General features: G+C 38.1%; 1 protein-coding gene across 2 annotated transcripts in view; it reads left to right on the forward strand.

Annotated features, from left to right (window-relative positions):
* The window catches only part of RBMS3 (RNA binding motif single stranded interacting protein 3), an 886,528-nt gene that overhangs the window by 736,365 nt on the left and 136,876 nt on the right, over window positions 1–13,287 (forward strand). For both annotated transcript variants that reach the window (XM_044294643.1, XM_044294644.1), the window contains exon 7: window positions 4,573–4,679. In XM_044294643.1, coding sequence (XP_044150578.1) covers window positions 4,573–4,679 — 107 coding nt within the window. The remainder of the gene's footprint in view (window positions 1–4,572; window positions 4,680–13,287) is intronic.

The following is a 13,287-nucleotide window of genomic DNA, read 5'->3' on the forward strand; positions in this document are numbered from 1 at the left end:
TGACATTCAGTGTACTTTATTTGCACATCCACTTACAAAACCTGTGCTACTGTACGTGTGACATACTTGCAAGCATATATACCATTTAATGTGTGCAAGGCGAGCAGTAAGGGACGGTAAAGTGGCTGTGCTGCTGATGGTGCAAGCTGAGGCCGTGGCCCTGGGCGCGGTGAAACTGTGCCTGCTGCCAGAGCACAAGAAACACACTCATCCACGATACCTAGCTTTATGTCCCAGTTTGCAGGGCGGCGCAGGACACCACTCTCGAAGTCAGACCAGTGCGACCAGGTGGTCGGTTAGATTGCAGCAGATAATGCTTCCAGTTAAGCACCACCCTGTTTTTCACAAAGTCCAGTCTCAGTAGCCAAGAGTCTGGTCAACAGAATCTTCACCCTGATACTCCTTTCTCCCACCATGGAGAGTCTTGGCAAACAAGTGATCCCACACTCGGATATTTCGAGGAGCTCTTTTTATCACCATTCCTTGATTTGGGCCTCTCGACAAGCCGGCTTGAAGAGGGACATGAGAAGATCATGTGCACTGATGCCCAAACTCTTTAGCATCCACAGTCACAAGAAGATGATGGTGGGGAACGGCAATTAGTGTTTCACGAGGTGGATGATGATGATGAGACACAGTTGCCAATAAGTCAATGGCAATTAGTGTCTCAAGAGGCTAAATGATTAGGATAAGACACCGTTGTCAATAAGTGAGGTTGTTGTTTGGTCAACAAGTCAGGAGGATAACCAGAGTGAGGAAGTGGAAGAGGAGATTGTGGACGATGAAGTCACCGACCCAACCTGGGAAGGTGGCAAGCCAAGCGAGGACAGCAGTACAGAGCAGGGGGTGCCTGGTTTAATGCTCGGGTTATCCTATTGACTTCTATTGTGCTCGGGTGCTCAGTAGTGCACCCGACCATCCTGAGGTGTTCTACTCGAGCACCCGAGCACTTTGGTGCTCGACCAACACTACTTGGTACCACTTCATGTTTGTACAGTCAGAGTATGTAGTAGTTTGATTACATGTGCACAACATAGATTTGCATTTTCATTTCTTCATTCATTCATATCATGACATATCTACATGTGTGTTATATAGAGTTAATATTGTGTGTTATATACAGTTAATATTGATAATAATGTGGAATTTTAATTGGTATCAGTAAAGGTTTTTATTTTAATAAAGGTTTTGTTTCTAGTCAGTGATAAATACGTAGCATTAAGTAATCATAGTACGGTCACTAGTAGATCAGTTGTCATACATAGCATATACATGGAGATACATGTTCTCCTTCTTGCATCTAGAGTAAGTGAAGAAGGTTGCAAGGAAAGGGTAATATGTCATGGGGTTTACTTAAAGGGGGTTTCTGGGTTATGAAATAATGTTCCTAAGGGGAAAATGTTATTAAAAGGCAAAATAATGTATGCCCACAGGTTACTCCCCCACTGTTGCCGCGTTGCCACACCATTTCCCCCATCGGTCTGTGTTTGTTCAGCTGCAGTAGTAACATAATTGCATATCCTGCATGACTACTGCATCCAATCACTGGCCTCCCATGCCATATACCACTGAGGCCAAGTAAACTCAAACTGTTGGGGAGGATCAGAGTAGCCACGTTGGAATGGTTAAGGATTTAAGTAGGGAATATACATTCTTTTTATTTATTTAATACATCTCCCTGCACATTTGCTAACAACTCAGAAAACTCCTTTAAAAGTTATGTATGAAAAAATTAAATGTCCCTCATAAACATTGCAACTATTTATAGTTCAACATTATCTTATAAAATGTACTGTTTATGCAGTGTTATAAGGGTCTACTTTAAAAACCCATACATATGTATCTTCGCAGTAACTGCACCTTCACATCATCAGTGAGCTAGCATCGGAGACATTCAACTATAATTCAAAACCATTAAGGTGTTAGTTTAACTTCTCCTATTGTGGTTATTATGTCATATATGCAGGGGTGGGATTCAAATTTTTAACAACAGGTTCCCTACTCAAGGGCTGACACGTGGCATCACAACACATGTTTACATATATATATATATATATATATATATATATACACACCATATTTATGCAATAAACATACACATAAATACACCATATACATGGTACACATACATAAATACACCATATATACACTACACACACATACCACCCAACTAAGGAGCTAAACTATCAACGGTGTGCAATGCAATGAAAGCGAACATCTCGAGCTGCTCTGCCGCCACCAGAGCACCGGATCAGGAGTCAGCTTGTAAGACGGTTCTCCGTTCCAGTTGCAATTTTAACATTCTGGAGAACTGGAGGGAACTGGCTGAATCCCATGCCTGCATATATGTCTACCTACTCATTGCCCCTGAATATCAGGGATTTTATATATCCAAGATGATTCTATAATTCTCTATAAATGTATAACCTATTCAAGAGGAGATGTAAAGCTGCCTGTGTAGATATGGTTTGGAGGATGCCTCTGGAACATCAAAACTTTTAAATCCATATTGGTTCCTCCAACACATTTCACAGTTGGCCTCACCAAAGGGATGAGATATTTTTTTTTTAATTGTAAACATCTATCAAAATGTTAGAGCTCCAAATTCAGCTCTATACATATCTATATAATAAGCTAGTGCATAATGAGAAAAATGTCAAATATAAGCATTGCCTAACACATCAACTGCTAAATGAGCATATGTATGTAGCAGTCCCCTAACCATATGGTTAAAAAAGATGCTAGTCTGGGCTGGCCTGCACAGTTTCAAATACATCTGCTACATAATTCCATCATTAGTCATGGTGCAAAACACAGGTTGACAGGAAGAGCCCATGATCCATAAATAACCATTACATCGCAGCCCTTATTATTGTCATCTGGTTTCCTACCAATCAAAACTGTAATTTATTGTTCTTCTCCCTGCCATTAATATTTGTATTTGAGATCATTACATAACAAGGAGAAAACTAGGAAATGTCATTCTTATATAGTTGATATTTGATTTAAATATCCTGTCCTGACAGAATTCATTCTTATCATTCTATCAGGAGGTGATTTCTTTGATTGCAAAAACGATTAAGTGTTAGTGCGTGAAGAGCTTTACTCAATATCACTGCATTAAAAGCCATGTTATTGACTTAGCACAAGCATTACCATTTGTTGCCCTTTACATGTCTGCATTTATAATACTTTACACTAAGAGACGGATAAGATGTTCCAGTTCTCCACCATTTATCATGTATTTAATTAGATCAGAGCATGATGTATGACTGAGGGATTGAGTGAAGTGCCTATGTTGTAAGGGATGAGCGAACTTCAAATTTTGAAACCGGATACGTTATGCTGGCCATAAACTTCAATTATGACGGAATGCCTTAAAAGACCTTCTGTTATGCATGCCATTATGAAATTGAGTAATGGTCCGTGGTAACAGAATCCATAATGCAATTCAGCATATACTCAAGCTTCAAAACTTGAAGTTCGCTCATTCCAAGTTTGATTGGTATGACCAATAACCAGTGGTATACTCTGTGCTCATTCCCGGTTGTCTCAGTGGTGGTTGAAATGGCTAAGTGAAATATTCATCAGTTATTGATTAAGCTATTTATGTTTATTTATCTGGTGTCATTTGAGAGTATCACAGACATGAGAAGTCTACCCTGAGTGGGGCCAAAGATCTAGTTGAAGGACTAAAATAAGTATATCACAGAATACATTTGAGAGCTTGCAAAAAAGGCTATTCTACTTATTTCTTGTAAAATGAGTTACGTCTCAAAAAGTAAAACTTTTTTTATTTACATTACATTTTTCTCTTTTTGGTAGCAAGCCCTGTTGTTTATCCTTCTGGTCCACCTTCTACTGCATTAACTAGACGATCAACATGCCCAATAGTTTCCTTGCTCCTCTTTGTGGGCATAGTGATCTCACAGTGAAGCAGCCCAGACAGCTTTTATTCATTCAACCCTAAGTCATAGAAATATGTATAGCTATATCTGTCCCTAGATAGCGAGAAGGAAATTGTTAGGGCATTACATACCATATGGATCTCTGGAACCATATGTGAGGGGCTATTTTCTATGCATGGGGAGGAAAGGGTTAAAAAGAGCCAATGGCAATGCATCTTGCGAGATGCAGGTGCTTGATGAGCTTCTGCACACCCACAGAAAGGAAAGAAAGTCCTCCAGATAAGCAAACAAGTGAGAAAAAAAAGTTGTAACTATGTAGGATAACTGCTTTAAAATGTTATCCTTGAAAGTTTAGTAATTTTTCATTGGAAATTTTTTCCCTAATGTATTTTTATACTGCTGCATAATTGCGTTTCTCTATTGCATTTGTATATAGTATTTTGCATAGGTTTGTTGTATATTTTATATTACTACTATGTGTTTGCTCCTTCTAACTCCACATAAAAACAACTGCCAGGATTTCAAGCTAAGGAGAGGTAAAACATCTTAACTAGGAAAGATCTGGCTTTAAAAGATTTGTTCCATAGAGAACATAGAGAACTGCTGGCAGGAGCATGTCTTGTGGAGGATTTTAACGATCTATCCTGGGGTTTTTTCATTTCAGCTCCACCAGAGCCTTTACTGTGTAAATTCGCTGATGGAGGACAAAAGAAGAGGCAAAATCAGAGCAAATATACACAAAATGGGAGGCCGTGGCCTAGAGATGGCGAGGTATGTATAAGTAACATCTGTATTTATCATGTCAGCAAGCGATGGCAATATTGTGTGGAATCCCTTTTAGCTAGCTACCTAAAAAAAAAATCTGAATAAAGCTAAGTAAGGTTAAATTCACACTGCTGTCAGTTATTACTATATGGTTCCTAAGACCATATCAATCAGTCCTGCTAAACGCATGCACATTGAAAAAAAAATGTATTCTGCATGGTATGGGTTTCTCTTTGTATATAGTTGTATGGCAAACCATAGTTGAGTAGTAGTACACATTTTTCTACGGCTCCTACTATGGTGGACTCCACAGCAGGAGTGTTCAATAAAATAGCAGTCCAATATCATTAACCTCATTCACTGTTTTTGCTACAAGTGATATTTCTTCATAGAAAATAATTTACTTTTAGCAGAGTAATAAAAAAAACAGGTCCGATCTGCATGGAACTCATTCTGATTAATTGAGTCATTAATTGAACCGGCATGCTAAAAATATAAGCAGTGAGGAATTAAATTGGTGAAGTCATTCATTCTGGGGAACAACAAGTGCTAAGGTGGAATAACAGATGGCAAATGTTGCACATGTTGGTTATAGTGCATTTTCTTCTGAAATACTAAGAGAAATGGATCGTTGTGCCACTAAATATTCAGTAATTCTAAGTAAAGTGAAATCTAGGAATGAGCGAATTGAGTTTTAATGCTGTAGGGAGATCCGTCTCCGTACAGCATTAAAATGTATGGGCTGCGGTGAGGGAGATTTGTCGTCACCAAAATCTTGTGGGACTTCGGTGAATAACTTTGGAATTAGATTTTTAAACTTAAAAGCCATTTTAAAACTTAGATCTGACGCTGAATTCGTATTCCTGTTTTAAAATGGATGTCAATTTTTAAAAATCAAAGGCTAAAGTTATTCACCGAAGTCTCACAAGACTCAACGGAGCCCATATATTTGAATACTGTACGGAGATGGATCTCTGTACAGTATTCAAGCAGACAGAAGCGACTTCAGATCTGGGATTCGAAGCTCGCTTCATTCATCACTACTGAAATCTCAAACATTTTTCAGTTTATACATGAACTTTTTGAGTTTATTAACGAAAAATGCTGGGACTGCTATTTATGAACAGCCTAATATCCCTTTTTTACTGATTATTTGATTTGACAAGACAGCCCCCTATTAACCTCCTAATATTCATGTCTGTTGCTTTCTAACGTGTAGAATGATTATATGCAGGTTACAAAATACACATAGACATACAAATAATATACCAATTTACTATGTGAAAAAAGACCCTAAAAATAAAACAAAAAACACTCAGTGTACATGAATACACCTATACAGGTATAACATCAAAATATAAATATCTTTATTGAATACAAATTACATATATAAAAGAGAGAACATGATACATCAGATGAAAAAAAAATGGACTACACCTGGGGAGGTATAACAACTTGTACATGTAGAGGAAAAAGAAAAAGGGGGAGACAGAGATGAAAAGTCATCTGGCCCAATGCTGCGCATGCATCTGTGTCCACAGTTGATATATATATATATATATATATATATATATATATATATATATATATATTTATATATATATATATGTACATATAACACCCAGTGGGTATAAAGTGCAAGTGCATGTAATAAATTAAATCTCCATATCAACAAGTATTCACCAACAGCACAGCAAAGTGCAAATGCATAATATCAACTAGATCTCCATATCCACAGACAGTCGCTCATGGCATGGTAACAGGGCTACCATAATAGCCTAAATGTGTATACATAAAACATTATTAAAGGGCCAGGACTACAATAGTATATATCAAGTCTGTAAACAACCACACTACTTAAACCTCACAGTAATACATAATATAAACGCATACACGCGTTTCGGTGATGTCTTCCTTTGGGGGGCAGATGTAGCAAACGTTAACTTGACACTTAACACACTATGGTGAAGATTTATCAAACTGGTGTAAAATAGAATTGGCTTAGTTGCCTAGAGCAACCAATCAGATTTCACCTTTCATTTTTTGACTACGGCTATGGAAAATAAAAGGTGGAAGTCAATTGGTTGCTGTAGGCAACAGACCGTTCTACTTTACACCAGTTTAATAAATCTCCCCCTATATGCATAGTCAAATCAAACTTTAATGTCACCTTTGCAATTACTTTTTTGTTTTGTCAATGTAAAGCTTACTGCAACTGTGGAATTAACACATTAAGTGACAAGTTATTGTTTGTTTTTATCTGAATGTATGCAAGAAAGTTTCCACTGGCAGAAGAGAACTTGAAAATGTTGCTTTATAGCTGTCATTTGCATATTATCTTTATAATCGGATACTGGGAGAGGTTTATGAAAATTGGCGAGAAACCAATTGGATTCCAGAGCTCAATTTTTAAAGACCCTTTTGGAAATGAACTAAACAATGTGATTGATTACTTTGGGCAACTGCACCACTTTTCTTTTTCACTGGTTTTTGTTAAATCTCCCCCAAAATGTCCATTAAAGAGGTCACAGATCTTGAAGTAAATCTAGCAGTGCAATTGGAACAATGCATAGGGAGGTCTCTGTGAAGTGCAAGACTGCAGATTTTAGCTTTGTTATGGCCCTATGACATTGAGCGAATATAGTACAGATTCTTGTTCATGCAAATTAAAATTGATGAGTATCGTGTGATGTGATTAGGCTATTTTTACACTAGCGTTTTTGCTGGATCGGCAAAAACCCTTGCGTTACTGATAATACAACCATCTGCATCTGTTATGAATGGATTCGGTTGTATTATCTTTAACATTGCCAAGGCGGATCCATCATGAAGGCCATTAAAAGTCAATGGGGGACGGATCCGTTTTCTATTGTGTCTGAGAAAACTGATCCGTCTCCATTGACTTGCATTGTGGGTTATGACGGATTTGTCTTGCTCTGCATCCCAGGACAGAAAGCAAACCGCAGCATGCAGCGATTTGCTCTCCGGTATGAGAATGGAACAGAATGCATTTTGGAGCATTCCGTTCTGTTCAGTTACGTTTTGTCCCCATTGACAAAGAATGGGGACAAAACAGAAGCGCTTTTTTTCCGGTATTGAGACCCTATGAAGGATCTCAATACCAGAAAATATTAACGCTAGTGTGAAAGTAGCCTAAGTAAGAATGAATTAAAGATGATCGATAAATCGCTTGTTTCTCGTCCATCGTGATCTTTCAGCATACCAAAAAATTATAGTTCCTCGCCAATAGATTTGTTTGTATAATATGGAGTCGTCTAGATGCTAATGATCTAATACATGGCTTTGGGGGTGGCAAAATGTGTCTTTGAAATTGACTTGCTCTTTTCCATTGTCACACCTACCATTCCACCTGAAGGCCAACCTCTTGACCCAGCATCTGTCCACCATCTTTACATGTAATAACAATAAACAATTTAAAAGGGAGTGAGTAGCGATCGCATGTACGAACGATTATCAATGCGTATAATAAACACAATTTTTATTGCTAGCGACTCGCTACATCTTCGATCGTTTATTGTGATCTGTATGACATGTGCTAGTGTGCTCATGCACACGACTGTATGTATTTTGCAGTCCGCAAAACACAGATTCGCAAAAAATACTGATGACGTCCGTGTACATTCTGTATTTTGCGGAATGGAACAGCTGGCCCCAGAACAGTCCTATCCTTGTCCATAATTCGGACAATAATAGGACATGTTCTATTTTTTTTCGGAAACGGAATGCACTCGGAGTAACTTCCGTTATTTTTTGTGGACCCATTGAAATGAATGGTTCTACATACGGTCTGCAAAAAGAGCGGAACGGACACGGCAAGAGATTGTCATGTAATAAATGATGTCTAATTTTTTTTTTTACATTAATCATCGGATAGCGAAATTGGCTACTCTAGGGCTGGATGTGGGTTTTTTCCTTTTTTTTTTTTTTTTCTTCGCACGTCCCCCCCCCCCTTCCTCTTCCTATGGGTAGTGGGAGGGTATAAATAAAGATAAATTACTATTATGAATTGTTAATATCTATGTTCTTTTAATATTAGATTAATGTATTTTTTGGATGTTTTTTCTATGAAATTGAAATAAAGACTAATTTAAACTAAAAAAAAAATCATCGGATAGCCCCTTTAATTCAAAACAATTGTCGGCATATTTTCATAGTGAATAGCGAATGTTGTATTAATTACTTTGACCTATATAAGTTCTAGGGTTACTGAACCTCTAAACATCATTTATAACTTATACTCTATTATCCTATGTATATAATACTCACTGATTTACAACTGTGATAAATGTTATCATCTGTTCCATTTGTAGTAAGTTTCTAGGCATATTAGCAAATGGGTAGAATAAAGTTTCAGCCAAAATTCCTTTTAAAATTCAATCAGTATTCAGAGGAAGAGGTAAAAAGTTCAAGTAAGGATCTCTTCACTGTGAAAGCAAGTGGCATAATTTAGCTTAAATGTAGGGTGGCACAAAAATTATAGTGCCAGTTGCAGAGCTATTATATTTTAAGCAGTCCCTGGATGGCTGTAAATCTCTGGCTATAAATGTGTTAGGATGTAAAACAAAATGTGTGTAAACTTGGAAAATAAATTAGCATACCAATAGCATGCATTGTAAATGTCATGATGATTTTCCTACTGTACATCTGGAAGGACTAAACTGACACTTTTAGACTTTCAGGAATAAAGGACAATGCTAAAACCTAAGTACTGAAAAACAAACAAATATAACATATGATTCTTCTCCGAACAAGAAGCAGATCCAGAACTAATGTCTGCAAGTCTTGTGAAAGGCCATCAGAGGAGACCTTAGGGGTATACCACCTGTGTGGTGGCATTGAGTATGCCAGTCCTGATGGAGTGCTGGCAACCACAACAAATCATAACATTATTTATATAGAGATATTATTAATTTATATATAGAGATTATTTTATGTTAGATCTCCAAAGTAGGGGCAAGAAAAATATGACAAAAAATGAAAAAATATTTCTCAATTTTTAATTTTAATTTTTTAAACTTTGTGTTTACTTGGATGCAGGAGATGCTGGGATCAAACCCCTATCAGAAACAGTTTTGGCCATTTCTCAAACAGTGTATAGAATGTATATTTCCCAGTGTCTCCCGCCATAAGAAGCATCTATTGTCCATTTTGAACTCCCAAAAAAGTAGTTAGGTGAAGTGACACTACTGCCTATCAGACAGTTATGGCATGTTCTGCAGTGATACAATATATGTCTGTATTTAGACCATCTCTAACTTCTTCCCACAAAAGGAGAAACCAGATACAGCTGTAGGACGCAGTCAAGGTCAGACTGGGAACTTAAAGTGGCCCTGGAACAAAACATAAATGTGGCCCTAATGTTGTACCTGGGTCCAACCTGACAGAAGCTGGGGCAACACAAGTGGCTTACGAGATAAGATGTGGGCCATAACACCAAGCCAGGCCTCCCTTCAGCATACTGCCTGGACTTCCTCTGATAGTTCCCCCAGTAGTATACACTCAGCAAGTGGCAGTGAGGATGGCTTGAGTGGCCCTATCAGCATCAGCCCACCAAGAAAATTCCCTGTAGGGATTATGGTCAGTCCACCCTTGGAGATAGTAGTCAATGGTGGATTATAATCGGAGTGGTTTGGGTGAATTAATTAGTAACCTGCATGTACGTACTTATTGGTGGCATATGATCAAGCTTTGAGGGGGTGTATACAGTTTGTGTTTGGTGGCAGCCAGCCACCATTTGTGCTCTGGAGGGTGCACTAATGTATGGGGGAGAACATGTGCAGTGCTGCTGTGTGTTCCTGGAGACAGTAGTGTCTCAACAATTAAAGAAGACGTACAGGAGACATCTCTCCTCGGCTGAGGCTGACCTCCCTCTGCAGCATTCCACTGAGGCTGAGTGCTACATTGATGTTGGACTGGTGTACAGTAGGTATGTGCAGATCTTTGACTGAGTACTTGTGTGACTCTGTGCATGAACAGTATGTATGTATATTACGTGAATGTACATATGTATGAATTTCCTCTCTCTTCATGGTAACAAATTTGTTTTTCCTGAATTGACGATTAAAATTATATACTCACCTCATCCATTTGCTCACAAAAAGGCCGTTGCTGCTATCTTGATTGAAGAAACAGCTCCAGCATAATGACATCATCATGTCACTGCACAATATTTTGCACGTTTTTTTCAACCAAATTTTTTTGTGAAAAGCAGCCAAATCTAATTTTTGGTAATAGAAATTGGTTTGGATGGCTCACCTGATTGTTTACCATGTATTTGGGTGCTCAAAGTCTATCTGATTCACCCGATCAGTATGATTCAAATAAAGTATGTATATAAGATAAGCACTTATCACCTGGTTATACGCAGAGCAAGGTATTTATTAATTAAAATAAAGTATAAAACAATTTAAATAATAATGTATATATATAGAGAATTATGAGAATATATATAAAAAAATATAAAAAATAGATTGCATATTCTTAGAGTGGAGCGGTTCTTTTAAATGACCAGTTTATGGGAAGCACTACTATAAACTGGTCGTTTAAAAGAACCACTCTACTCTGAGAAAGCACAATTTATTATTTTTAATTTTTTTATATATAGTCTCATATTTCTATATATATATCTGCATTATTATTATTGAAAGAGTTTTACACTTCATTTTTAATTAATAAATACCTTGCTCTGCGTATAACCAGGTGAGGAGTGCTCGTCTATATACACTCACCTAAAGAATTATTAGGAACACCATACTAATACAGTGTTGTACCCCCTTTTGCCTTCAGAACTGCCTTAATTCTACGTGGCATTGATTCAACAAGGTGCTAATAGCATTCTTTAGAAATGTTGGTCCATATTGATAGGATAGCATCTTGCAGTTGATGGAGATTTGAGGGATGCACATCCAGGGCACGAAGCTCCCGTTCCACCACATCCCAAAGATGCTCTAATGGGTTGAGATCTGGTGACTGTGGGGGCCATTTTAGTACAGTGAACTCATTGTCATGTTCAAGAAACCAATTTGAAATGATTCGAGCTTTGTGACATGGTGCATTATCCTGCTGGAAGTAGCCATCAGAGGATGGGTACATGGTGGTCATGAAGGGATGGACATGGTCAGAAACAATGCTCAGGTAGCCCATGACATTTAAACGATGGCCAATTGGCACTAAGGGGCCTAAAGTATGCCCAGAAAAAATCCCCCACACCTTTACACCACCACCAGCCTGCACAGTGGTAACAAGGCATGATGGATACATGTTCTCATTCTGTTTACGCCAAATTCGGACTCTACCATTTGAATGTCTCAACAGAAATCGAGACTCATCAGACCAGGCAACATTTTTCCCGTCTTCAACAGTCCAATTTTGGTGAGCTCATGCAAATTGTAGCCTCTTTTTCCTATTTGTAGTGGAGATGAGTGGTACTCGGTGGGGTCTTCTGCTGTTGTAGCCTATCTACCTCAAGGTTGTGCGTGTTGTGGCTTCACAAATGCTTTGCTGCATACCTCGGTTGTAACGAGTGGTTATTTCAGTCAACGTTGCTCTTCTATCAGCTTGAATCAGTCAGCCCATTCTCCTCTGACCTCTAGCATCAACAAGGCATTTTCGCCCACAGGACTGCCGCATACTGGATGTTTTTCCCTTTTCACACCATTCTTTGTAAACCCTAGAAATGGTTGTGCGTGAAAATCCCAGTAACTGAGCAGATTGTGAAATACTCAGACCGGCCCGTCTGGCACCAACAACCATGCCACGCTCAAAATTGCTTAAATCACCTTTCTTTCCCATTCTGACATTCAGTTTGGAGTTCAGGAGATTGTCTTGACCAGGCACAACCCTACATGAATTGAAGCAACTACCATGTGATTGGTTGACTAGATAATCGCATTAATGAGAAATAGAACAGGTGTTCCTATTTATTCTTTAGGTGAGTGTACATACTACATTCAAATCAAATTTTTGATAACTTTGCTCTTCACTACTAAGGACTTTTGTCAAACATCACTGCCACATGCATTGCCCTTTATGACTGATGTCAGTATATATATTTTTTTGAACCGTACATCTCTTATTTCATTAATGTGGATCCCTTTTGCCAATGCTTTGGCAATCGTGTTAGACAAAGTTCCTGAGTTTATGGACCGAAACATTATGGGGAGGATAAGTAATCAGGGGAATGTTTAAAGTAAGTTTTGCATAAGCCTTAATTGTTGTAGGGAGGACCAAATTTGTATAATACCACGCAATGTTTGACAAATGTGGTGAACCTTTGCCTTAAGATGTTACTTCTCGTCCTTCACCACCCTTTAACTGGTGTAAGATTGAGAAACCTTTTGCAAATTTTTTATAAGTCTTAGGCTAGATTTACACAACCGTATGTGTTTTGTGGTCGGCAAATTGCGGATCCACAAAAAAGGATGACGTCCGTATGGCATCCGTTTTTTTGGCGGATCCATTGTAATAATGCCTATCCTTGCCCGCAAAACTGACAAGAATAGGACATGTTCTATTTTTTAGTTTTTTTGTGGGGCTAAGGAACGGACACAGAAACAAAATATGTTTGTGTGAATGTAGCCTTAGTCAGTCGATA

The sequence above is a fragment of the Bufo gargarizans genome, chromosome 5, assembly GCF_014858855.1.
Source record: "Bufo gargarizans isolate SCDJY-AF-19 chromosome 5, ASM1485885v1, whole genome shotgun sequence".
In the NCBI taxonomy this organism is placed as follows: domain Eukaryota; kingdom Metazoa; phylum Chordata; class Amphibia; order Anura; family Bufonidae; genus Bufo; species Bufo gargarizans.